The sequence below is a fragment of the Salvelinus fontinalis genome, chromosome 2 (genome assembly GCF_029448725.1).
Source record: "Salvelinus fontinalis isolate EN_2023a chromosome 2, ASM2944872v1, whole genome shotgun sequence".
Classification (NCBI taxonomy): Eukaryota; Metazoa; Chordata; class Actinopteri; order Salmoniformes; family Salmonidae; genus Salvelinus; species Salvelinus fontinalis.
Genome location: NC_074666.1, coordinates 57,159,286 through 57,184,115, shown reverse-complemented (window position 1 = coordinate 57,184,115; position 24,830 = coordinate 57,159,286). Strand labels below are relative to the sequence as shown.

General features: G+C 43.6%; 1 protein-coding gene across 6 annotated transcripts in view; it reads right to left on the bottom strand.

Moving 5' to 3' along the window:
- Positions 1-1,246: 1,246 nt before the first annotated feature.
- Positions 1,247-24,830, bottom strand: part of LOC129821935 (ankyrin repeat and KH domain-containing protein 1-like) — a 55,808-nt gene continuing 32,224 nt past the window's right edge. For all 6 annotated transcript variants that reach the window (XM_055879698.1, XM_055879707.1, XM_055879715.1 and 3 more), the window contains exons 25-34: positions 8,017-8,182; positions 6,603-7,113; positions 6,210-6,365; positions 5,838-5,987; positions 4,114-5,723; positions 3,157-3,330; positions 2,642-2,896; positions 2,255-2,460; positions 1,924-2,088; positions 1,247-1,826 (exon numbers count right to left, since the gene is read on the bottom strand). In XM_055879698.1, the coding sequence (XP_055735673.1) occupies positions 1,767-1,826; positions 1,924-2,088; positions 2,255-2,460; positions 2,642-2,896; positions 3,157-3,330; positions 4,114-5,723; positions 5,838-5,987; positions 6,210-6,365; positions 6,603-7,113; positions 8,017-8,182 (3,453 nt within the window). In that variant the 3' untranslated portion in view covers positions 1,247-1,766. The remainder of the gene's footprint in view (positions 1,827-1,923; positions 2,089-2,254; positions 2,461-2,641; positions 2,897-3,156; positions 3,331-4,113; positions 5,724-5,837; positions 5,988-6,209; positions 6,366-6,602; positions 7,114-8,016; positions 8,183-24,830) is intronic.

Below are 24,830 nucleotides of genomic sequence, written 5' to 3'. Positions count from 1 at the left end.
TAACATAGAATTAAGCATATGATTATGTCCGTTTCAGGTGTTGGGAAAAATGTTTAGAATTTTTTTTTGTGGTGCATGTTCAATATGACAAGTATTCAGCAGAATTCCGTTATTTTTGAGTAACTTACCTCCAGGAGTCGTGGAGAACAGAGTGCCTCCGGGCGTCTGACTGTAGGAGTTGGGCAGCTGAGACCAGTCTTTCGTCTGCTCAAAGCTACTGGGAATAGGGCAGTTAAGGCCTATGCTGCGGTTACAATTAGAAGACATTGCAGAAAGTCGATGAATAAACAAATAAGTTATACAAAGGAATTAAAAGTTCCAAAACAAAAACAGCCTGGGCAAATTGCTGATCGATGTCAACTCTGGCCTGTCGTCAACTAATGCTGCGCCAACTCGAAAGTTTATTTGGAAACACGGGACCGCTGGGAGACACACCACTTCCAGATTGACATGCTCTGAGAGCCACGTGCAGGTGTTTATGAAAAAGCTGCTGATGAGGCCTGGTTTAGTTTCGTTGTCGCAATCACACCTTACTACTAAACTGTATGATACAACTGCGCTAAAATACATTTTACAGCTCCCATGATTTAATGGGGCTGGCAGAAAGTTTATATCTTTGTGTACTGTGTAAATGAGGACTAGGAAATACATTTTGATTGATGTCACCTATTTATTTGTCTATGTGACGTCAAGACAATATTATTCAAAGTGTTATATCATCCAAGACTGCTAAATTTTCTTAGATTGCGTGACAGTGGTCTCTCATTAAATGTCATTCCCAGTCAATCTTGGTTGTTTGGAAAAAATTAAAATAAATTACTTAAACATCTTCAGCCTTACTTGTTCACAATCAAAATACATGTTATTCAAAAACATGGCAGATGAGCCATAATCCATTTAAACAGGATAACGAGATACTGTAGTAATCTGTCAAAACATACTGAGCGTTTGAGTGTTATCTGGGTAGACAATTTATTGCTGGTGGGGCTCTATTGAATGTAAAATAATTGCCAGATTGCAGTCTCTTGTGGAAACTTCTTGATGCATGCAAGACAGTTGCAAGATGATAAATAGAACCCCCTGCCAGAACATGCAGTCAGTGAGTGATGACATCATCATGAGTAAACATGACACTGAAGTCTACTACTTAAATAAAGACAGACCAAGGGCACTTCAAATCAACAAGTGTATGGAGAATCATGAGGTGTATGACATTAATGCAACAAGAATAGAAAGGTGAAGATGGTACAGTTCCGTCTTTTTTATTGAATATTAAGGTAAATATTTCACATTAATACAGGCTACATAAAGTAGAGCCACTATACGACATGAAATGTACTCTCATTTGAACCCTTTTTAGTATGTAAACAATTATACATGTATTTACCACTCTAAAAAGTCTGATTTATCTCTTTATGTTATCACCTAGTTCTTGGGCTGAGTATAAATAGCGTACAGTCCTGTAGAGCCCTGCAGACCAAGAACAATTAAATGTGGGGCTTTTAAAGTCAAAATAATGGCTATACTACGCAAAGAATGGATCCTGTTGAACAGGCAAATCGGTTTGTTCATAGACATTGGTAAACACATTACAGCCCACACTGGATTTGTCTTTTAAGTTAGGCACATCAAAATGGTGTCCAACCATCCAATTCCTCCTTTCTGGACACTCCCTAGGTTAATATTGTTGAATATTATGTAATTATCTGGTTCTCTTAAACGTGTATGAGTCTTGTTACTGGTCCTATGCTTTGATGGCCGCGTGTTTAGTTGACATGATTCAGGTGCACATTCCCAACGTGCGGTGCCCAAGTCCCAGGCCAGACCTAAAACGACAAGTTTTTACCACTTAGCTACAAAACCAAAACAGTGCGGACTGAGTAATGGTGAAAATAAGTGAAGAATGTTTACGGGAGTGCTTACCTGCTGGGGATCGGAGTTATCTGCAGAGTTAGAGACCACCTTCATTATGGGGTTCCAGGCAGGGTCAGCGTTATGGAGCCCGTTGTACACGGGGCCCCCGGGGGCCTCTCCCATAGGAGGGTTGGGAGGAATCATCGTCCCGCCATACATTGATATTGGCAAACCCTCGAAAGGACAAGAGAAAGAAGTGGTAAACATTTTGTTTTTGTGATAGATCTCATAGCATCACTCGCACCAGGAGATCTTTGCACCAACTACTTAGCGAGGAGATCTTTGCACCAACTACTTAGCGAGGAGATATTTGCACCAACTACTTAGCGGTGTCCGTTACCTTTGGGAAGTCCATAAAGTTGGTGGGCATAGGCTGATGGAAGGTGTTGGAGGGGTTCACGATGCCCGTGTCGTCACGCTCCATGGCCTGGTGCTGGGAGAAAGCACTCTGCTCCTGCATCTGCTGGTGCATCACGTGACCGCCCATCAGGGGCTGAGACCAGCCCGACATTGCCTCTGAAGGTGGAGGGTAAGAGGAGGGGAGGACTGAGATTTGGGATGGTGTGAGAGTTAATTGTCATGTTAAAAAAACATTTACACAGAAGAAATTCACAATATATTTCAAAACCTTACAAGAAACATCTTAAAACACTCTGAAGTTGAGACGATCAGGTCTACATCTATCCATTGTGCACTAACCCCATCCACCTTCCCCCTGAACACTCACCAGAAGCACTGCCCACTCCAAAGGACCAGATGCCCCCCTGTCCGACAGGCGGTGTGTAGCTGGCGGTGAGCATGGCGTGGTTGACGGAGCCCGTCTGGCGGATACGTGCCAGGCGCTCGGTGCCGATGGGAGGGGGCACCTTGCGGTCTTGCTGGCTATTGCTGCTGGGCTTAGCCTGAATAAGAGCCGGGGTCACCATGGACGCACAGAGGGGGGACGAGCCCGCAGATGACACAGAGGGCACTGGGGACTCACCTGAGGGAGGGGCAAAGGCTTGGCTTGTTAACTTTCCAAATGTTAGATTAATCAAATACTTAGGATAAAATCAGATTAAATCATTTGATTTTGCTACATTTACTTTCATTATTTTACCAAGTGACTGTCTCTGTGTCCCACCTTGACAGTAGACAATGAAGCAAATGTACTTTGTTTACAAAACAACAAAAAACGGGGGGGGGGGAGAGAACATCTATGAAGCAATGGACATGTTCCCTCTCCCTGTGTTGTGTTCTTACAGGAGGTGGAGGCGCTCCAGGGGTGAGGAGAGAAGTGCTGGCGGCTGAAGGAGGGCGTGCCCACGGAGGCTGGACCTTGCAGGTACACTGGACTGCAGGAGATACTGGTGGCGAAGCTAGTCAGAGCAGCAGACGAAGAGATGGTGTTTCCCGACGGGTCCATTGGGTGCATTCCTGAAACAAAGAGTTCAACTGACCCGGTTAAATTATGTATGCACAAACCACTGTAATAAACTGAACAAGTCTGCCTATATACAGGTAACTGCCAAAATAAAGGAAGCAGTTGAGCAAATAAACGAGGGTTCTGGTTCCTATGGTGTTGGGTACATTTTCCTTGCATGGGTTAGGTCCACTCAAAGGGCAAGGTAAATGACAATGCAACCATCCACAGGGCACAAGTGGTCACTGAATGGTTTGATGAGCATGAAAATGAAAATGATGTAAACCTTTACGTCACGGCCATCTCAGTCACCAGATCCCAACCCAATTGAACACTAATGGGAGATTCTGGAGCAGCGCCTGAGACAGTGTTTAACACCACCATCAACAAGATAACTCATTATTATTTATTGTGGAAAAATGGTGTCGCATCCCTCCAATAGAGTTCCAGATGCTTGTAGAATCTATGCCAGGGCTCATTGAAGCTGTTCTGGTGGCTTGTGGAGGTCCAACGCCCTATTAAGACACTTTAATGTCGGCGTTTCCTTTATTTTGTCAGTTCCTGTATGTATGTATGTATGTATGTATGTATGTATGTATGTATGTATGTATGTATGTATGTATGTATGTATGTATGTATGTATGTATGTATGTATGTGAAGAGAACTGCTTTGTGGAATCAGTTGATTTTTTGTTTCTATGGAACAAAAGTATTGTCTTGGAGTTGGACTACATAGAGCTATGGGTTATGACTGTGTGTGTGTCTGTGGTGGAGTCTTTATGGTCCTTGTTGCTTACCGATTGGACTGGTGACAATCCTCTGGGTGTTACAGCGGTACCCTGGTGCCTTGGAGCCATCAGGAGGGGGCACCACGTTCTCCATCTGTCCCATGCCCCCTATATAGGCCGGCGGAGCGGTGTAGGGCTGCTCAGGAGGGGTCCGTGCAGGCAGGTGACATGCTCCCCACACCTGGTTGTTGCCCACCTGGTTGCTGTCAAACATGCTGCTGAAATGGTTGAAGAGGGCTGTGGGGCCGTAGTTGGGGGGCAGCTGCTGGGCCTTGCCCCCATGGATGTGCATCTGGGAGCCGTTCATCATGCCCATGTTGGAGGACATCTGCTGCTGCATGGAGGGGGTTGCCATGCCCTGGCTGGCATGCTGCTGCTGTGGTTTCTGACGTTGCTCCTGGGATGCTCCAGAGGGTACAAATACAGACTGGTGCTCCTGTGGAGATGCCCCAGCTGCCATGGGGTAGAACTGGGCTGAGGGCTGCATGCGTGAGGGAGCAGGCGACGCGTAGTGAGGTAAAGTGCTGCTGGTGTGTGTGACCGTGCTGCCCCCTGCTGGTGCAGAGCGAGACGTGGGCAGGAGGGAGCAGGGAGGCTGGGCGGCCCGGAGGCTGGGCTCTGTGCTGGAGGAGGAGGGGAGGGACATCTGCTGCTGTCGGCTATCTGGCTGCTGGGAGGGCAGTGGGGGTGGAGCAGTGGGAGCTGTGAAGTGCATGAGTCCGGTGGAGTTGGAGCCTTCAGATGCTCCACCTTGGACAGGTGCCGCTGTGTCTGGAGGGGACTTCTCTTTACCAGGCGTGGCGCAGCCAGCAGGCTCTGGCTTGGAAATGGGTAGCTGCTGTGCAGGTGGGGCGATAGGCGCAGGAGGGGAGGGTGGGGTAGAGGGAGTGGTGGTGGGTGCAGTGCCCATCTGCGTAGCGGGCGCACCACTCATGGTCGAGGTGACCGCTGCCATGCTGGCCGTCTTTGATTCGCCAGAAAAGAGCTGCTTCCTGACAGAGGAGGGCATGGGGGTGCCAGAGGGTACAGATCTGGAGGGAGAGGCGGTGGCTGCAGGGCCTGCTATAAAGGTAGGGGCTGTGTACTCTGGATGGGCAGCGGAGGCAGGCAAGGGCCGGAGAGCAGTGGTGCCGTTGTGCTTGGGAGAGCTGTTAGTGCTGGCGGGGCTGATGGGACGTACCGGGAACGGGCCCCAGGTGTTGGGCGACGGAGAGAAGGTGCCACCGAACTGTGCCATGGGCAGGCGCGGGTGTCGGATGTGGTGCATGGTCTGGGCGGCCAGCAGTGCCAGGTGGGGGTTGGAGTACGCCAGAGGAAGTGAAACAAAAGGGGGCCTCACTCCGGAAGACAGGTTCTTCCCCATCTTCCCTCCGTGTTGAGAGACGGAGGACGACTGGAAGGACACAACGGACGACGGCAACACTGAAGCCAGGCCCTTGGAGCCGGCCGCCGTAGTGTTGGTGGCCCCTGTGGAGGTGGTGTAGGTGGAGCCAATCTTGGTGCTGGTGCCAGGGGCGCGGATGTGGTTTCTGGGGATCAGGTCCTCCAACTCCTTGGCTGGGTCCTGGATCAGGGCGCTGATCAGCTGCACGGCGTGTCGAGTCGACTCTGTGCCACCTCTGAAAGACCAGAGGGAAAGGAAGAAAAGCAGGTGTGTGTCAGACAGTAAAAATGACTATATGATATACTGACAGACTGTTCTGTGAAAGCAGTAGACAGTGGGCTGGTCTAACCTGATGGTGATCATCCTCTCTCCATTCTTGTCCTTCTGTTTGTCCACGTCGATGTGAGCACCGGTCACGTCCTGAATGGCAGTGATATTACAGCCACCTCTGCCCATGATCCGAGACACCACAGAGGCAGGCACCGACAGCTTCTTTGACCTGAGAAAACACACACAAGCAATTCAATTAATATATATGTGTCATATGTCGTTACATTCCACAACTATGTAGTAGATACCAGTGGCAGTTGATTGTTATACATTAAACTACAGCAACGGAGATGCTAAACAGGGACATACTGTACTCCTACTGTCTTTATGCATAACAGTAACTACAGTAGCGACTGTTTGATTTAAGGCACATTCCTGTGAGCTAACCCACCTTCGCACCACCTCCTTCCAGCCTTCTTCTCTCTTCTGGCCCCTCTTGGGGCTGGTGAGGTTCATCTTGCTGACGGGCGAGGTGACTGGCAGTGAAATGGTTCTGAACGAGGAGGGAAGGGAACTGGGCATCAAGTCGTTTATGCGGTCATGGATTCTGAGAAGAAAGAATACGGAATAATAAACATAAGAGAACCCTGCGGTGTACCTAAAACAATTCAGATGGCACATGCAGGATTCTTCCCTTTCTACATTTTGCACTAAAGCCAGAGGAAACAAACTAACAAAGGTTCTACTTTTACCACTACAGCAGTATAATAGTTAAAGGACTAACAAAAGGTTATATTTTTAGTTTGGATACACAGCAGTTGAGCAAAAAAGACTAGCCACTTACTTATGGTGTGGTTTGGAGATGGACACAGTGATCTTGTCGTCTCGGGAGCTGTGTAGTGATGTGCACTGCCTCTTCTCAGGGACCGGCTGGGGCTGCTGGCTCACCACCGAGGGAGCAGACGATGAAAAGCAGGAGGAAGACGAAGAGGGCAGATCCGGTAGGTAGTTGAGCTCCTGGCTCTTGCCTCCGCTGCTGCTCTCGCTGTTGCAATCGGTGCTGTCCAAGTTGTCCGAGTCGCTTCCACCCGGCACCCCGCCACCCCTGGGCTCCCCGTGGATCTTGTTTTTGTTAGCCTTCTGCTGAGCCAGCGCCACCTGGGGGTCTTGCAGGATGATGGGCTCGCTGGGGGAGTCCTTGGTCTTGTTCTTCTTGTTCTTGCGGTTGGAGCTGGGCGTGGTCGTCACATTGGCTCGTTTCTTGCCGAAGGCGTTGGTGAAGGTGCTGGAGGTGGCAGAGATGCCAATGGTGGTGGTTGTGGTAGCGCTGGGCGGGTCAATGGGGACATCGCCGTCTACACAGACCATGAGACAAGGAAGGAAAAGGTTATTTACCCTTATTTTACAATTATAAATTAACATAAATTATTTTTAAAAAGTAGATTAGAAAGATGCTGGATGGCTGTGTCTCAGTTGAGATGTATACTGAACAAAAAAATAAACACAACATGTAAAGTGTTGGTCCCATGTATCATGAGCTGAAAAAAGATATTGGCATACTGGCTGCAGGAATGTCCATCAGAGCTATTGCCAGAGAATTGAATGTTTCTCTACCATAAGCCTCCTCCAACATTGTTATAGAGAATTTGGCAGTACGTCCAACCAGCCTCACAACCACAGACCATGTGTATGGCGTTGTGTGGGCGAGCAGATCGCTGATGTCAACGTTGTGAACAGAGTGCCCTATGGTGGCGGTGGGGTTAAGGTATGGGCAGGTATAAGCTACGGACAACGAACACAATTGCATTTCATCTATGGCAATTTGAATGCACAGAAACCCCATGTCACGGGATCCTGAGAACCATTGTGAGGCCCATATTTTAAGGTATCTGTGACCAAAAGATGCACATCTGTATTCCCAGGCATGTGAAATCCATTGATTAGGGCCTAATGAAATTACTTAAATTGACTGGTTTCCTCACATGAACTGTAACTCAGTAAAAATATCTTTCGAATTGTTGCGTTTATATACGTGTTCAGTATATTCTTCTATCAGTTAACATAATAGGGAAACAAAACAGGCTGTAAATAAATGAGAAGCTTGTTTAATTGTGACTGCAATATCCCTTCAGTCAAGCAGACAGAGACATAGTTGATCTAGGAAAAAGGTAATCTTAAACAGCAATACAATGCTGATATCAGTAGCTGGAACAGGCTATTAGAGGCTATAAAGGTTGAGCTGGTAAATAGGTGCTCACCCTCGGAAGAGTCTTGGTCCTGGTCCTGTAACTCCTGGTCCTCCTCCTTTACTTTGGCCTCTTCCTCCTCCAGCTTCCTCTTCTGCTCTTCCTTCTTCTTCTTGCGTTTCTCCTTACGCTTCTCACGCTTAGCAGCCAGGGCTTGCTTCTTACTTTCCTCCCTGGACTGTACACCAAGCAAAAACAGATGATTACAATATCTACAGAGACCTGTAAATCCATACAGATAAATGAGGAGCAGAAGGTTCGTGTCCCAAATGACACCCTATTCCCTATTTAGTGCACTACTATTGACCAGGGCCCATAAGTAGTGGATCATTTTACAGAACTGTTGCAAATTGAGGTTGGACATTTGTCCAAAACATTCAGCATGCATGTCTTCAACATATGTCAGGTAGATATCCAGTGCCTTCAGAAAGTATTCATACCCCTTAACTTATTCCACACTTTGTTGTGTTACAGTCAATTCAAAATATATTAAGTATAATTTTTCCCCCCTCACTTCTACACACAATACCCAAATGACAAAGTGAACATGTTTTTAGACATTTATTGAAAATAAAATACAGAAATACATAACTATTCCCACCCGAGTCAATACTTACTAGAAGCACATATGGCAGCGATTACAGCGGTGAGTCTTTCTGGGTAAGTCTCTAAGAGCTATCCACACCTGGATTGTGCAACATTTACCCATTGTTATTTTTTTAATTCTTAAACCTCTTAACTTGGTTGTTGATCTTCAAGTAGATTTAAGTCAAAACTGTAACTAGGCCATTCAGGAACATTCATTGTCTTCTTGGTAAGCAACTAGTGTAGACTTGGCCTTGTTTTAGATTGTCCTGCTGAATGGTAAATTCATCTCCCAGTGTCTGGTGGAAAGCAGAATTATGCCTGTGCTTAGCTCTACTCAATTTTTAAATCGTGAAAATTCCCCCATCCTTAACCACAAGCATACCCATAACATGATGCAGCCACCACTATGCTGGAAAATATGGAGAGTGGTACTCAGTAATGGGTTGTATTGGCCCCAATCATAACACTTGTATTCAGGACAAAAAAGGTAATTGCTTTGCCACATTTTTTGCAGTATTACTTACATGCCCTTGTTGTAAACAGGATGCATGTTTTGGAATAGTATTATTCTGTACAGGCATCCTTTTCACTCTGTCAATTAGGTTAGTATTGTGGAGTAACTACAATGTTGAAAACCATCCTCAGTTCTCTCCTATCACAGCAATTAAACTCTGGTTTTAAAGTCAACATTGGCCTCATGGTGAAATGTGTAGTGACACATCATCCCAAGTATAATTAAAAACTTCACCATGCTCTAAGGGATATTCAATGTCTGCTTTAAAAAAAAAAAAATCCATCTACCAATAGATGACCTTTGTGAGGCATTAGAAGACATCCCTGGTCTTTGCGGTTGAATCTGTGTTTTAAATTCACTGCTCGACTGAGGGACCTTACAGATGCAGTTGAAGTCGGAAGTTTACATACACCTTATCCAAATATATTTAAACTCAGTTTCACAATTCCTGACATTTAATCCTAGTAAAAATTCCATGTCTTAGGTCAGTTAGGATCACCATTTTATTTTAAGAATGTGAAATGTCAGCATAATAGTAGAGAGAATGATTCATTTCAGCTTTTATTTCTTTCATCACATTCCCAGTGGGTCAGAAGTTTACATACACTCAATTAGTATTTAGTAGAATTGCCTTTAAATTGTTTAACTTGGGTCAAACATTTAAGGTAGCCTTCCACAAGCTTCCCACAATAAGTTGGGTGAATTTTGGCCCATTCCTCCTGACAGAGCTGGTGTAACCGAGTCAGGTTTGTAGGCATCCTTGCTCGCACACGCTTTTTCAGTTCTGCCCACAAATTTTCTATACAATTGAGGTCAGGGCTTTGTGATGGCCACTCCAATACCTTGACTTTGTTGTCCTTAAGCCATTTTGCCACAACTTTGGAAGTCTGCTTGGGGTCATTGTCCATTTGGAAGACCCATTTGCGACCAAGCTTTAACTTCCTGACTGATGTCTTGAGATGATGGTTCGATATATCCACATAATTTTCCTAACTCATGATGCCATCTATTTTGTGAAGTGCACCAGTCCCTCCTGCAGAAAAGCACACCCACAACATGATGCTGCCACCCCGGTGCTTCACGGTTGGGATGGTGTTTTGGCTTGCAAGCCTCCCCCATTTTTCCTCCTAACATAACGATGGTAATTTTGGCCAAACAGTTCTATTTTTGTTTCATCAGACCAGAGGTTATTTCTCCAAAAAGTACAATCTTTGTCCCCATGTGCAGTTGCAAACCGTAGTCTGGATTTTTTGTGTTTTGGAGCAGTGGCTACTTCCTTGCTGAGTGACCTTTCAGGTTATGTCGATATAGCACTCGTTTTACTGTGGATATTGATGTTTTTGTACCCGTTTCCTCCAGCATATTCACAAGGTCTTTTGCTGCAGTTCTGGGATTGATTTGTACTTTTCGCACCAAAGTACGTTCATCTCTAGAATGCGTCTCCTTCCTGAGCGGTATGACGGCTGCGTGGTCCCATGGTGTTTATACTTGCGTACTATTGTTTGTACAGAAGAACGTGGTACCTTCAGGCGTTTGGAAATTGTGCCCAAGGATGAACCAGACTTGTGGAGGTCCTGAGGCACTGAGTTTTAAGGGAGGCCTTAAAATACATCCACAGGTACACCTCCAATTGACTCAAATTATATAAATTAGCCTATAAGAAGCTTCTAAAGCCATGACATAATTTTATGGAATTTTCCAAGCTGTTTAAAGGCACAGTCAACTTAGTGTATGTAAACTTCTGACCCACTGGAATTGTGATACAGTGAATTATAAGTTAAATAATCAGTCTGTAAAATTTTTTGGGAAAAATTACCTGTGTCATGCACAAAGTAGATGTCCTAACCAACTTGCCAAAACTATTGTTTGTTAACAAGAAATGTGTGGAGTGGTTGAAAAATGAGTTTTAATGACTTCAACCTAAGTGTATGTGTAGGGTACAGAGATACGGTAGTCATTTAAAAAAAAAATCATATTCAACACTATTGCTGCAAACAGAGAATCCATTTAACCTATATTTAACCTTTATTTAACTAGGCAAGTTAGTTAAGATAAAAATTCTTATTTACAATGACGGCCTACCAAAAGGCGAAAGGCCTTTTGCGGGGACTGGGATTAAAAATGGAAATATAGGACAAAACAGACATCACGACAAGAGAGACAACACTACAGAGAGACTTAAGACAACATAGCATGGCAGCAACACAGGATGGTAGGACCACAAAATGACAACATGATAGCAACACAACATGGCAGCAGCACAAAACAGGGTCAAACATTATTGGGCACAGACAATAGCATAGAGGGCAAGAAGGTATAGACAATAATACATCACGCAAAGCAGCCACAACTGTCAGTAAGAGCGTCCATGATAGAGTCTTTGAATTAAGTGATTGAGATAAAACTGTCCAGTTTGAGCGTTTGTTGCAGCTTGCTCCAGTTGCTAGCTGCAACGAACTGAAAAGACGAGCGACCAAAGGATGTGTGTGCTTTGGGGACCTTTAACAGAAGGTGACTGGCAGAACGGGTGTTGGAGGATGAGTGCTGCAGATAGAGGCGAGTGAGGCCTAAGAGGGTTTTATAAATAAGCATCAACCAGTAGGTCTTGCGACGGGTATACAGAGATGACCAGTTTACAGAGGAGTATAGAGTGCAGAGGAGTATAGAGTGCAGTGATGTGTCCTACAAGCAGCATTGGTGGCAAATCTGAAGGCCGAATGGTAAAGAACATCTAGCCACTCGAGAGCACCCTTACCAGCCGATCTATAAATTATGTCTCTGTAATCTAGCATGGGTAGGATGGTCATCTGAATCAGGGTTAGTTTGGCAGCTGGAGTGAAAGAGGAGCAATTACGATAGAGGAAACCAAGTCTAGATTTAACTTTAGCCTGCAGATCTGATATGTGCTGAGAGAAGGACAGTGTACAGTCTAGCCATACTCCCACGTACTTGTATGAGGTGACTACCTCAAGCTCGAAACCCTCAGTGGTAGTAATCACACCTGTGGGGAGAGGGGCATTCTTCTAACCAAACCACATGACCTTTGTTTTGGAGGTGTTCAGAACAAGGTTAAGGGCAGAGAAAGCTTGTTGGACACTAAAAAAGCTTTGTTATAGAGCGTTTAACACAACATCCGGGGAGGGAGCATTTGAGTATAAGACTATCGGGTTATAACCAGAAAGGTTATCAGTATTCAAAACACTCTTCCTTAACCACATCTCAGTAATGACCAACACATTGGAGCTATGAACCGACACTTTCAATTGATCCATTTTAGGTAGTAAGCTTCTAGTGTTAACGTGCAGAAAACCCAGGCTTTTACAGGAGTAGAAGTCAGTGAAGCAGATATCCGAGCACATGTCAGAATTGGGGCTAGCAACAGTAGATGGGCCAGGGTGTACATGCACATTATCAGATATAATCAACAGTAATACAATGAAGGCACGGCATAGGACAGGGAGAGCTCTGCAGTGCTGACTTATGACATTTCAATGTGCATTGAAATGGCAACAAGTTCATATTGTACAGCAAGTTCATCAGGTAACATGAATACAAAGCCGGCGAGAGGTGGTTAGAATAGGATGGGGGCCAAAAGTCAGTGTAACCAAGAGAGTCTGAGTCCCGAGTGTGGGAACATACAGTCTGTCCCATGGTCGGGTGAACAATAAAGTTCAAAGTCAACAAAGCATGCAGGGGTCATGAGGCAAATAGCAAAATGTACAAGAAAAAATATAACAACTTGGGGCTAGCCATTTTAAGTTCATAGTCAATCGCCCCAACAGTGCCTGTGTGCTGGAGGCGAGCAAAAGCTCGGGAGAGAGGGGGTAGTGTGGTGCGGGTACCTGTACAAGACATGGGGCGACAAGCCAAGGCAGACGGTGAACAGATCGCCAGGTGGATTCCAAGCAGCAGTGCAGCAGGCAACGGGAGTGGGCGTGAAGCACATTTTTACTCCTCAACTCATTTACACTTGCCATAACAAAGGGGTTGAATACTTGACTCAAGACATTTCAGCTTTAATTTTTCTATTAAATTTTTTTTTAAGAAAATAGCATAATTTCACTTTGACATTATGGGGTATTATGTTCAGGCCAGACACCAAACAAAAAATCTAAAATTCAGGCTGTAACACAAAATGTGGAAAAAGTAATGTGGAACACTAGCTGACTTGTGATGGCTCTACATAAGACAGTCTTATGTACGTAGAGCCATCACCATGCGCAACGTGAGTGTCATGCGCATACAAAACATACATTTCTAAAAGCTTACCCCAAAAATTCCCAATTAAATGTTGACTGCAAAGAAAGCATACCTGGTAGAATGAAATCGCGATGGTTTGTGTCAATTGTGTCAAAGGATGAAACAAAACAGACATGAGATGTCCCTTGCTGATAGTATCCTAAAAACGAGGAACATTTCAAGCAGAGGGAGACGGCAGCAGCGGGAAAAAATATATAATGCCAGTGCTTCCCAGAGAGTGCGGAAGTTGAGCGCAAAGCCGAGAGAAAAAGCCGAGAGTGTCAAGAAAATCAAATGTTAGAATACAACAGGTACATCCTTACCGTGAAATGCTTACAAGCCCTTAACTATTTCTTGAACTGCATTGTTGGTTAAGAAGATATTTACCAAATAAACAAAAAAAATGTAAAGTAACAAGAACATAATAATGAGCTATATACATGGGATACCGGTACCGAGTAAATGTGCGGGGGTTACAGGTTAGAGGTAATTTGTAAAGTGACTATGCATACCGTAGATAATTAAAGCAGTGTAAAAACTAAGTAAAATAGTCCAGGTGGCCATTTGATTAATTGTTCAGCAGTCTTACGGCTTGAAGCTGTTAAGGAGCCTTTTGGACCTAGACTTGGCGCTCCGGTACCGCTTGCCATGCGAACAGTCTGACTTGGGTGACTGGAGTCTGACATTTTTTTGGTGCTTCCTCTGACACGCCTAGTATATAGATCCTGAATGTCAGGAAACTTGGACCCAGTAATGTACTGGGCCGTACGTACTACCCTCTGTAGTGCCTTAGATGCCGCGCAGTTGCCATACCAGGCGGTGATGCAACTGATCAGGATGCTCTCGATGGTGTAGTTGTAGAACTTTGAGGAACTGGGGACCCATGCGAAATCTTTTCAATCTCCTGAGGGGGAATAGGCGTTGTCGTGCCCTCTTCACAACTGTCTTAGTGTGTTTGGACCATGATAGTTCGTTGGTGATGTGGACACCAAGGAACTTAACTCTCGACCCCCTCCACTTCAGACATCGATGTTAATGGGGGACTGATTGGCCATCCTTTTCCTATAGTCCACAATCAGCTCCTTTGTCTTGCTCACATTGAGGGATATGTTCTTGTCCTGGCACCACACTGACAGGTCTCTGACCTCCTCCCTATAGACTGTCTCATCGTTGACGGTGATCAGTGTTGTGTCGCCTGCAAACTTAATGATGGTGTTGGAGTTGTCCTTGGCCACGCAGTCGTGGGTGAACAGGGAGTATAGGAGGGGACTAAGCATGCACCCCTGAGGATCACCGTGGCAGATGTGTTGTTACCTTCCCTTACCACCTGGGGGTGGCTTGTCAGGAAGTCCAGGATCCATTTGCAGAGAAAGGTGTTTAGTCCCAGGGTCCTTAGCTTAGTGATGAGCTTTGTGGATACTATGGTGTTGAACGCTGAGCTGTAGTCAATGAACAGCATTCTCTCATAGGGGTTCCTTTTCTCCAGGTGGGAAAGGGCAGTGTGGAGTGAGTCATCTGTGGATCTGTTGGGGCGTTTTACGAATTGGAGTGGGTCTAGCATTTCCGGCATGATGGTGTTGGTGTGAGCCATGACCAGTCTTTCAAGGCACTTCATGGCTACCTTTGTGAGTACTTCACTTTCTTGGAACAGGGACTATGGTAGTCTGTTTGAAACATGTAGGTATTACAGGCATGGTCAGGGAGAGGTTGAAAATGTCAGTGAAGACACTTACCAGTTGGTCCGCGCACACTTTGATTACACATCCTGGTAATCCGTCTGGCCCTGCGGCTTTGTGAATGTTGATCTGTTTAAAGGTCTTGCTCACATCGGCCTCGGAGAGCGTGATCACAGTCGCCCGGAACAGCTGGTGCTTTCATGCATGAGTCAGTGTTGCTTTCCTCGAAGCGAGCATGAAACGGTATTTAGCAGCTCGTCTGGTAGGCTCGCGTCACTGGGCAGCTCGCGGCTGTGTTTCCCTTTGTAGTCCGTAATAGTTCAAGCCTTGCCTGCCACATCCAACAAGCGTCAGAGCTGGTGTAGTAGGATTCAATCTTAGTCCTATATTGATGCTTTGCCTGTTTTATGGTTTGTCTGAGGGCATAGCGGCAGTTCTAGCCTTTAGCTCGTTCCTTGAAAGCGGCAGTTGAAGCCTTTAGCTCGGTGCGGATGTTGCCTGTAATACATGGCTTCTTGTTGGGATATGCATGTACGGTCACTGTAGGGACGTCGTCGTCGATGCACATTGATGAAGCCGATGATAGGTGGTATACTCCTCAATGCCATTTGATGAATCCCGGAACATATTCCAGTCTGTATTAGCAGTCCTGTAGCGTAGCATTCACGTCATCTGACCACTTCCGTATTGAGTGAGTAACTGGTACTTCCTGCTTTAGTTTTTGCTTGTAAGCGGGAATCAGGAGGATATAATTATGGTCAGATTTGCCAAATGGAGGGAGAGCTTTGTATGCTTCTCTGTGTGTGGAGTAAAAGGTAGTCTAGAGTCGCCCCCCCCCCCCCCCCCCCCTCTGGTTGCACGTGACATGCTGGTAGAAATTAGGTCAAATTGATTTATGTTTGCCTGCATTAAAGTCCCCAGCCACTAAGAGCGCCGCTTTTGGATGGGCATTTTGTTTGCTTATGGCCTTATTAAATAGCTCGTTGAGTGCGGTCTTAGATGTAGCTGCTCTGTCCTGCCGATGCATGGAAAAAACAGTAACAAGAACAGAATTATAGAAAAAGAAGACGGCAAAGCTGGCTTTTAAAAAAACGAACAGAGAGCAGCTATGTCAAAAGAGGAGCATGAAAGAAATTTAAATGTGGAAAAATATTGTCAGGACAACGAAAAGACAAAGCAGGTGAAAGCACAACAGAAATTGGAGGCGAAGAGAATTAATCTCAAGGAACTAGAGGATAAATTAGAATAACAGAGAAAGTAACTTGACCATTCTAAAAGAACCTTGCTGACAGCAGTGCTAGATGTACGGCTTCCATCTGCCAAAAGGAAGAACTTTAAAAAGGCTAAAGCCTGTATGCCAAAACAGGCAGCACAGTATGTCACTGCTACCATGGACTTCATTCACAAGGCCTCACCGAGGAAGGCAGCCATTTTCCATCAGAAGATCAGAAAAAACAGACGGGAATTTGGAAGTGGCAGTTGTTGAAGAATTAGCCAAAAGCCTATAAAAAGTCCAGACAATCTGCAACTAGGAAGGCTTTGGCTTGTTCACTGAATATGAATAAGAAATCAACTATAGAAAGAGTTTGCAAAAAGATTTGGGGTCAGCAGAAAACTTAAGGCAAGCAACAACAACAAAAACCAGGAGGTCGACATAGATCAGTGGTCACCAACCGGTCAATAGCGATCCACTGGTTGATCTCCAAGGCATTCCTAGATGATCAGCAAACATTTCTGTAAAAAAAACGAACGATAAGCCTTGAGTTCCTATTTCGTTTTTTTCTTTGTCTCGTGCTGTTGGTGTTGGTGCACCCGATTGAGCTGCCATGCGTGAACCATTTTGTATGTCTGGAGGTACAAAGTCTGCTTTCCCAGGGGGAGCAAATCAAGTGTACTATAGACCAACCACTGGCCAATCGTATGGCTCAGATTGCTGTGTCTGCAGTAACGTAACAGGCATAAAAGAAAGCTACAGCAAATTTGATACTGAGATTTCTAAAGTTGTAAAACCATGATTCGAGAGAGACTGTCAACGAATACAGCAAAGATCTGCTGTTTTTATAGGTGAGTTCATGTTGAAATATTTACTCAGCACTGTCAACACTTCAACAAACCATAAAATGTGGGTTCTCCCTTCTTCCACTTGCTCTACAACCAGCACTGCAGCTGCAATGAATAAGTAGGGAAGTGTATCGATAGGCTTGCGTTATTATTAGCGGCTTGTCTTTTTTAATATTAAGGAATAATATTTAACTTTCTCTGGTCATAGGAGTAAAATGAATTTGTACATGAAGCAGAAAATGCAGTGCAACTTGAGTTGCCATCAGCTGGAAGACTGTGCCCCTTTTTGGTCAGAGTCAGCGCAGGAAAGGGAGAGATGTTAAGAGTCGGAACCCCAGTCTGCTGCCCTCTCCCTCTGCTGAGACTGACCATCAGATGCAAGCTCCATCAGCCCAGTAAAATAAAAAAAATAAAACGTATGCTCACTCAGCTGTGCCTCTAGGGCTCAAAAAATATTGGTAGACCAAAGTTGTCTGTTCTTTCAATTGATTGGCCGGAATTTTTTAAAAGTGTTATTTTTCCATATTAAGACACCCTGTGTGTTTTAATAAAATCAGCTATACGCAATGAGCTTGTCTGATGCTTAAAGCTAACAGTTTGATGTCAATGCGGAGCTATACAGAGCGCTCCGCATTGTTACAACATTTGGGAGGCGCATGGAGATGCGGTACAGAGCTCGATTTGGCCTCTGCGTGCCTCTGGAGAATCCGCAATTGCGTCACACCTTCCATATGGAGCCTCCCACCACATTTTCGAATCAAGCATAAATTGGCTTTTAGTGTTGGCCTCCAATGGATTAGTTCACTGAGATGGGTGCAAATATACATACAGCATCAGTCAAACGTTTGGACACATCTACTCATTCCAGGGATTTTTTATTTTGACTATTTTCTACATTGTAGAATTACAGTGAAGACATCAAAACTATGAAAAAACACATATGGAATCATGTAGTAGCCAAAAAAGTGATGAACAATTCAAAATATATTTGAGATTCTTCAAAGTAGCAACTCTTTGCACACTCTTGGCATTCTCTCAACCAGCTTCATGAGGTAGTCACCTGGAATGCATTTCAATTAACAGGTGTGCCTTGTAAATTTGTGGAATTTAATTCTCTGTTAATGCATTTGAGCCAATCAGTTGTGTTGTGACATGGTAGGGGTGGTATACAGAAGATAGCCCTATTTGGTAAAATACCAAGTCCATATTATGGCAAGAACAGCTCAAATAAGCAAAGAGAAACGACAGTCCATCATTACTTTAAGACATGAAGGTCAGTCAATCGGGAAAATTTCAAGAACTTTCAAACTGCAGTCGAGAAAACCATCAAGCTCTATGATGAAACTTGCTCTCATGAGGACCGCCACAGGAATGGAAGACCCAGAGTTAATTCTCATTAGAGTTAATTGCAGCCCAAATAAATGCATCAATTGTTCATAGGAGACTGCTAGAATCAGGCCTTCATGGTTGAATTGCTGCAAAGAAACCGTTAAAGAACACCAATAATAAGAAGAGACTTGCTTGGGCCAAGAAACACAAGCAATGGACTTTACACTGGTGGAAGTCTGTCCTTTGGTCTGATGAGTCCAAATTTGAGATTTTTTGTTCCAACTGCCACAGAATAGGTGAACGGATGATCTCTGCATGTGTGTTTCCCACCGTGAAGCATGTTGGAGGTGGTGTGATGGTACATTGCTGGTGACACTGATTTATTTAGAATTCAAGCCACACTTAACCAGCATGGCTACCATAGCACTCTGCAGCAATACACCATCCCATGAGCCAACACACCTCCAGGTTGTGTAAGGGCTATTTGACCAAGAAGGAGAGTGATGGAGTGCTGCATCAGATTACCTGGCCTCCACAATCACCTGACCTCAAACCAATTGAGATGGTTTGGGATGAGTTGGACGACAGAGTGAAGGAAAAGCAGCCAACAACTGCTCAGCATCTGTGGGAAATCCTTCAAGACAGTTGGAAAAGCATTCCAGGTGAAGCTGATTGAGAGAATGCCTAGAGTGTGAAAAGCTGTCATCAACTACTTTGAAGAAGCTCAAATATAAAATAAATGTTGATTTGTTTAACACTTTTTTTTGTATTACTACATGACTCCATGCATTATTTCATAGTTTTGATGTCTACTATTATTCTACAATGTAGAAAAAAGTAAAAACAAAGAAAAACCCTTGAGATAAAAAAATACTTGTTACTGCTCGACTAAAACAACCTTGGACACCCACCAGCCAAACGACCAAACAATCGACCAGTCGTCTAATTGGGGTCAGCCCTACTCACAAGTAATACAACAACTGGTCTATTACTGGTGTGATTATATAGTCTACATCAAATGTTGAAATCCATTTTTTGATTTTTTTAAACAGTCTGAAAAGAACAATGCATTGGCAGGGCAATTCAAGCTAAATCAATAGGTGGTGATAATGTTTTGGGCCTATAGCCTAATGCATAAACCTCATTACTACTGTACTGTTTTTACTAGGTTAATGTTGCATAAGCTTACGTTTTTTTTAAGCCATGTAAAAAATAAAAATAAATAGCCGAAAGGTAAATCTTGGCTTTGATATTGACTCAGAAAGTGATAGACTCAAAAGGGTGGTGACCACCGACATAGATTGAGGTAATCTATAGTCTCAGCAGTGGAAAAATATGAGGCAGTCTCTCTCAAAGTGCCAAATAAGGAAAAGGTGAGCAAGAAGACTGGGGGCGCAGCCAGCGTCCTAGAGCACTCCATTGCTCAGCTGTACCAAGAACTTCCCAAAGCCAACCCTTGTAACTCAATAGGAGCTGCTATGTTTTACAGATTAAGAGCAAGAACCATTAAACCACAGAAAGGTGCTAAACATGTGGGTTGCTTGCCTCTCCCCGAATACTGTGAAAATATCAAACATAAATTACAGTGAATGGCCACCTGGTGAGCAAATATTCACCAACCATTAAAGGTGTGCATGCATTCAGCAGTGTCAGTATGTGTGAGAAAACTACAGGGGATTTCCACCATCCTGAGTGTCAAACGGCAGTGCAAGGATTGGTGTCCATAGACAAGATCCATTTATTGCCCCCCCCCCCAACAAAAAAAAGGACACTGATGGGAGATTGTAAGACAAAAAAAGTAACAAAATGGGAAACAAGAGTACACCAGAAGAAAAAAAAATATCACTGGTCTGTAAGCGTGAATCTCTGGAGATGCTTACTGATGAACAAGAGGCTCAAGCTTTTTCCGAACACTTATTTATCAAGGACTGGCAGAATAACCAACTTGCAAAAGTGAAAGCCAACCTCCCAGCACTGGGCATCCTGGACTTTGCAGAAAACTACACTTGCAGGTACCAGCATGAGGCCCAGGGGGCTTACTGTACCCAAGAGAGTGCTACACTGCACCCCTTGGTAATTTACCTTGGTAATTTACTTATGTGGAAAATGCCCCATGACCATCACAGAAAGTTGCATCATGATATCAGATGACCTCAAACATGACTACAATGTGGTCAACACATTTCCAACTGCAGCTATTGATCACCTGAAAAACCAAAGAAATATGAAGCTCAACAAGTTGTAAAGATACTCTGACAGCTGTGGTTCATGCTACACATCACAAGGAACTATATCTGATGTTAGCTATGCTGTGTCTGATTTTGGTTTCCCTATACAACATAACTATTCTGGCTGCAGACACAGTAAAAGTGCCAGTGATGGGGAAAGTGCAGTAATCAAGAGCCTTGCCACCACAGCAGTGAAGGTTGGCTGAGCCCTGATCAGAAACGCAAAGGAGCTCTACAACTACAGCAGAGACAATCTGACAAAGGATGCATCTCCAGATACCTGTACCCATTACCTCTGTACCATGTTCTTCATTCCCAGTGAGGACACTGAAAGAGACACAAATCACCGTAGTGTGAAGCAAGTGCCTGGCAGCACGAAGTTGCATTGCATCAAAAACAACTGGGTAGTGGCAACCAGAAACCTCAGCTGCTTCTGTGATTGTCTCCATGGGATTGGAGTTCGTGAGAATATATGTTGAGCAATGAAGAGAGGTGAAACTTCATAGTCTGCATGGTAAGTAACACATTGCTTACATTATGTAAATCTTGTTTCATATTAAATTACTAATTTCAATAACCTCATGTAATTATTTTTTTCCATACCAGAACTTTGAAAGAAATACCCGAGACCAGATGGATGACAGCATCACACACACACACAGTGCTGGAGGAGTATTGATGGCAGCGGTGATAAAGAGATCTAATGTCATAAATCAAGTGAAAATAGGGTATACAGTGTAATAGGATATACAGTGTAATAGACACTGCTTGAATAGTTTACCGATTTAATGAATTTCATTGATTATTATCAATGATTTGACAGAACCCATTGTATTGTATTATTATATCAACTACAATGGCAATAAAAAGTATGTGAACCCTTTGGAATTACCTGGATTTCTGCATAAATTGGTCATCAAATTTGATCTGATCTTCATCTAAGTCACAACAATAGACAGTGTGCTTAAACTAATAACACACAAATTATTGTATTTTTCTTGTCTATAATGAATACATCATTTAAACATTCACAGTGTAGGTTGGGAAAGGTATGTGAACCCCTAGGCTAATGGCTTCTCCAAGGAGTCAGCTAACCTGGAGTCCAATCAATTAGACGAGATTGGAGATGCTGGTTAGAGCTGCCTTGTCCTATAAAAAAAAAAATCTAAATTTGAGTTTGCTATTCACAAGAAGCATTGCCTGATGTGTGCCATGCCTCGAACAAAAGAGATCTCAGAAGACCTAAGATTAAGAATTGCTGACTTGCATTATGCTGGAAAGGGTTACAAAAGTATCTCTAAAAGCCTTAAGTTGTAAGACAAATTGTCTATAAATAGAGAAAGTTCAGCACTGTTGCTACTCTCCCTAGGAGTAGCCGTCCTGCAAAGATGACTGCAATAGCACAGCGCAGAATGCTTAACGAGGTTAAGAAGAAACCTAGAGTGTCAGCTAAAGCCTTACAGAAATCTCTGAAACATGCTAACATCTCTGTTGACGAGTCTACGATACGTAAAACAGAAAAAACAAGAACGGTGTTCATGGGAGGACACCACAGAAGAAGCCACTGCTGACCAAACAAACATTGCTGCACGTATGAAGTTTGCAAAACTGCACCTGGATGTTCCACAGCGCTACTGGCAAAATATTCTGTGGACAGATTAAACTAAAGTTGAGTTGTTTGGAAGGAACACACAACACTGTGTGGAGAAAAGGCACAGCACACCAGCATCAAAACCTCATCCCAACTGTAAAGTATGGTGGAGGGAGCATCATGGTTTGGGCAGCTTTGCTGCCTCAGGGCTTGAACAGATTGCTTTCATTGCCGGAAAAATGAATTCCCAAGTTTATCAAGACATTTTGCAGGAGAATGTTAGGATATCTGTCCACCAATTGAAGCTCAACAGAAGTTGGGTGAGGCAACAGGACATCAATCCAAAACACAGAAGTAAATCATCAGAATGGCTTCAACAGAAGAAAATATGCCTTCTGGAGTGGCCCAGTCAGAATCCTGACCTCAACCCGATTGAGATGCTGTGGCATGACCCCAAAGAGAGCAGTTCACCCCAGACATCCCAAGAATATTGCTGAACTAAAACAGTTTTGTAAAGAGGAATGGTCCAAAATTCCTCCTGACCGTTGTGCAGGTCTGATCTGCAACTACAGAAAACGTTTGGTTGAACTTATTGCTGCCAAAGGAGGGTCAACCAGTTATTAAATCCAAGGGTTCACATACTTTTCCCACCCTACACTGTGAATGTTTACACTGTGAGTTCAATAAAGGCATGAAAACGTGTAATTGTTTGTGTGTTATTAGTTTAAGCAGACTGTCTATTGTTGTGACTTAGATGAAGATCAGATCAAATTTTATGACCAATTTATGCAGAAATCCAGGTACTTCTAAAGGGTTTACATACTTTTTCTTGCCACTAAATAGAAATGCTGTTTATTCTTCGAGAATGGTTAGCATGGTTATAAATGATCGGGAAATTAACTAAAGCACAAATAGACTTGGCTACAACTAAACATGCGGTGTCCATGTTTCATGTGACATTTTGAGTGACATGTTTTGTTGTTGCAGGGTGGCTTTCTGTCTCATTGTGGATATCTATATTTTTGTTCCTGTAACTACACAAAATCATATTGAAATATATATCAAAAAATGTAAATGTTTACTATGTCACACCTTGGCCCCTTTATTTATATTAAGGCCCATATAATACACTCACCTTTGTATTGCATATTTTACATATTTACCTGAATTCCTTACCTCCCCACTAAAGATATCACTACCAAAACATAGTGGAAAAAGTTGCAATAAAGCGAACCATGCACAGTAGTGATCATTTTGATTAACCTTCTATTACAGGCACATTTTAGAACATGTATTTACATACCAAATTAACTAAATAGTAAAAACAGGTTTTTGAATCGAATTTTCAAAACCTGTAAACATTGAGAAATAGAATCTCTAATGTTCTCTGTAAAATGTTCAATGTTGATTGTATGAATCTGAAACTTGTTAACTGAAGTATTCACACTGCCAATTATGCTGTTTAATGTTTAAATTATCACTTTACCCACCTTAATTTTGGCAAAAATAACAGATTCAAGTTTCAGATAAATGGAGGACTCTAGATGGATATAACTCATTTTAGTATAGATATTGCCCTTGAGGGCTTCCACCATTTAAAATTAGCCAACTGTGTGGGGATTTATATGGGTTAGGAGTGATCCGCCAATGATCAGAGTGTTGTCTTCAAATTAGGTTGCCTATGCTTTATAACCCAAAAGCCAAAGTAGGGGAAAATGGCACATTCACAGCTTCCAGAAAAACAGTTGCTTTTAAAAACTGGGGATGTGTGTGTGTGTGTGTGTGTGTGTGTGTGTGTGTGTGTGTGTGTGTGTGTGTGTGTGTGTGTGTGTGTGTGTGTGTGTGTGTGTGTGTGTGTATATACATACATACACACACACACACACACACACACACACACACACACACACACACACACACACACACACACACACACACACACACACACACACACACACACACACACACACACACACACACACACACACACACACACACACACACACACACACACACACACACACACACACACACACACATATATATATATATAAAAAGATTATGCATATATGAACTACACATTGAAATATCGAACCTTAAACAGGAGATTAAAAAAATACTTAGTAGTCACCTAAATTCCGGAGCATGTCTTTAAAGACCGTAATTTATGTGGTCATAAGTCGTCTCAAGACCATTAGATCAAGAGTCCATGGGCCCTTTGTTCAATGGTAAGAAACTCAAGTAGAGTAAACGTGATTGCAGTACAGTAGAGCACAGAACATTATAGACGTCTATGTTTTGGCCAAAAAGCTCTAGGAGGGTTAGAGACTCAATGCATCTCAATATGCTACACTTTTTCCTGAAGTGTGCACTTGTCCACTGCCTACATGGTGGTCCTCTGTAACTCAGTTGGTAGAGCATGGCATACGCCTCAATGGCGCTGCCGGTGCTGCCATAATGGCACAGATACAAAGACGAGACCTCTAAATAGCTCTATGGTGTCAATTGTTTGAGTTGCGACCATTTAGGTAACTTTGGACTTTAAAAGAATCCCTATAGCTAACATATGGCTTGCCATCTTTCATTTGGACAGTTGTACA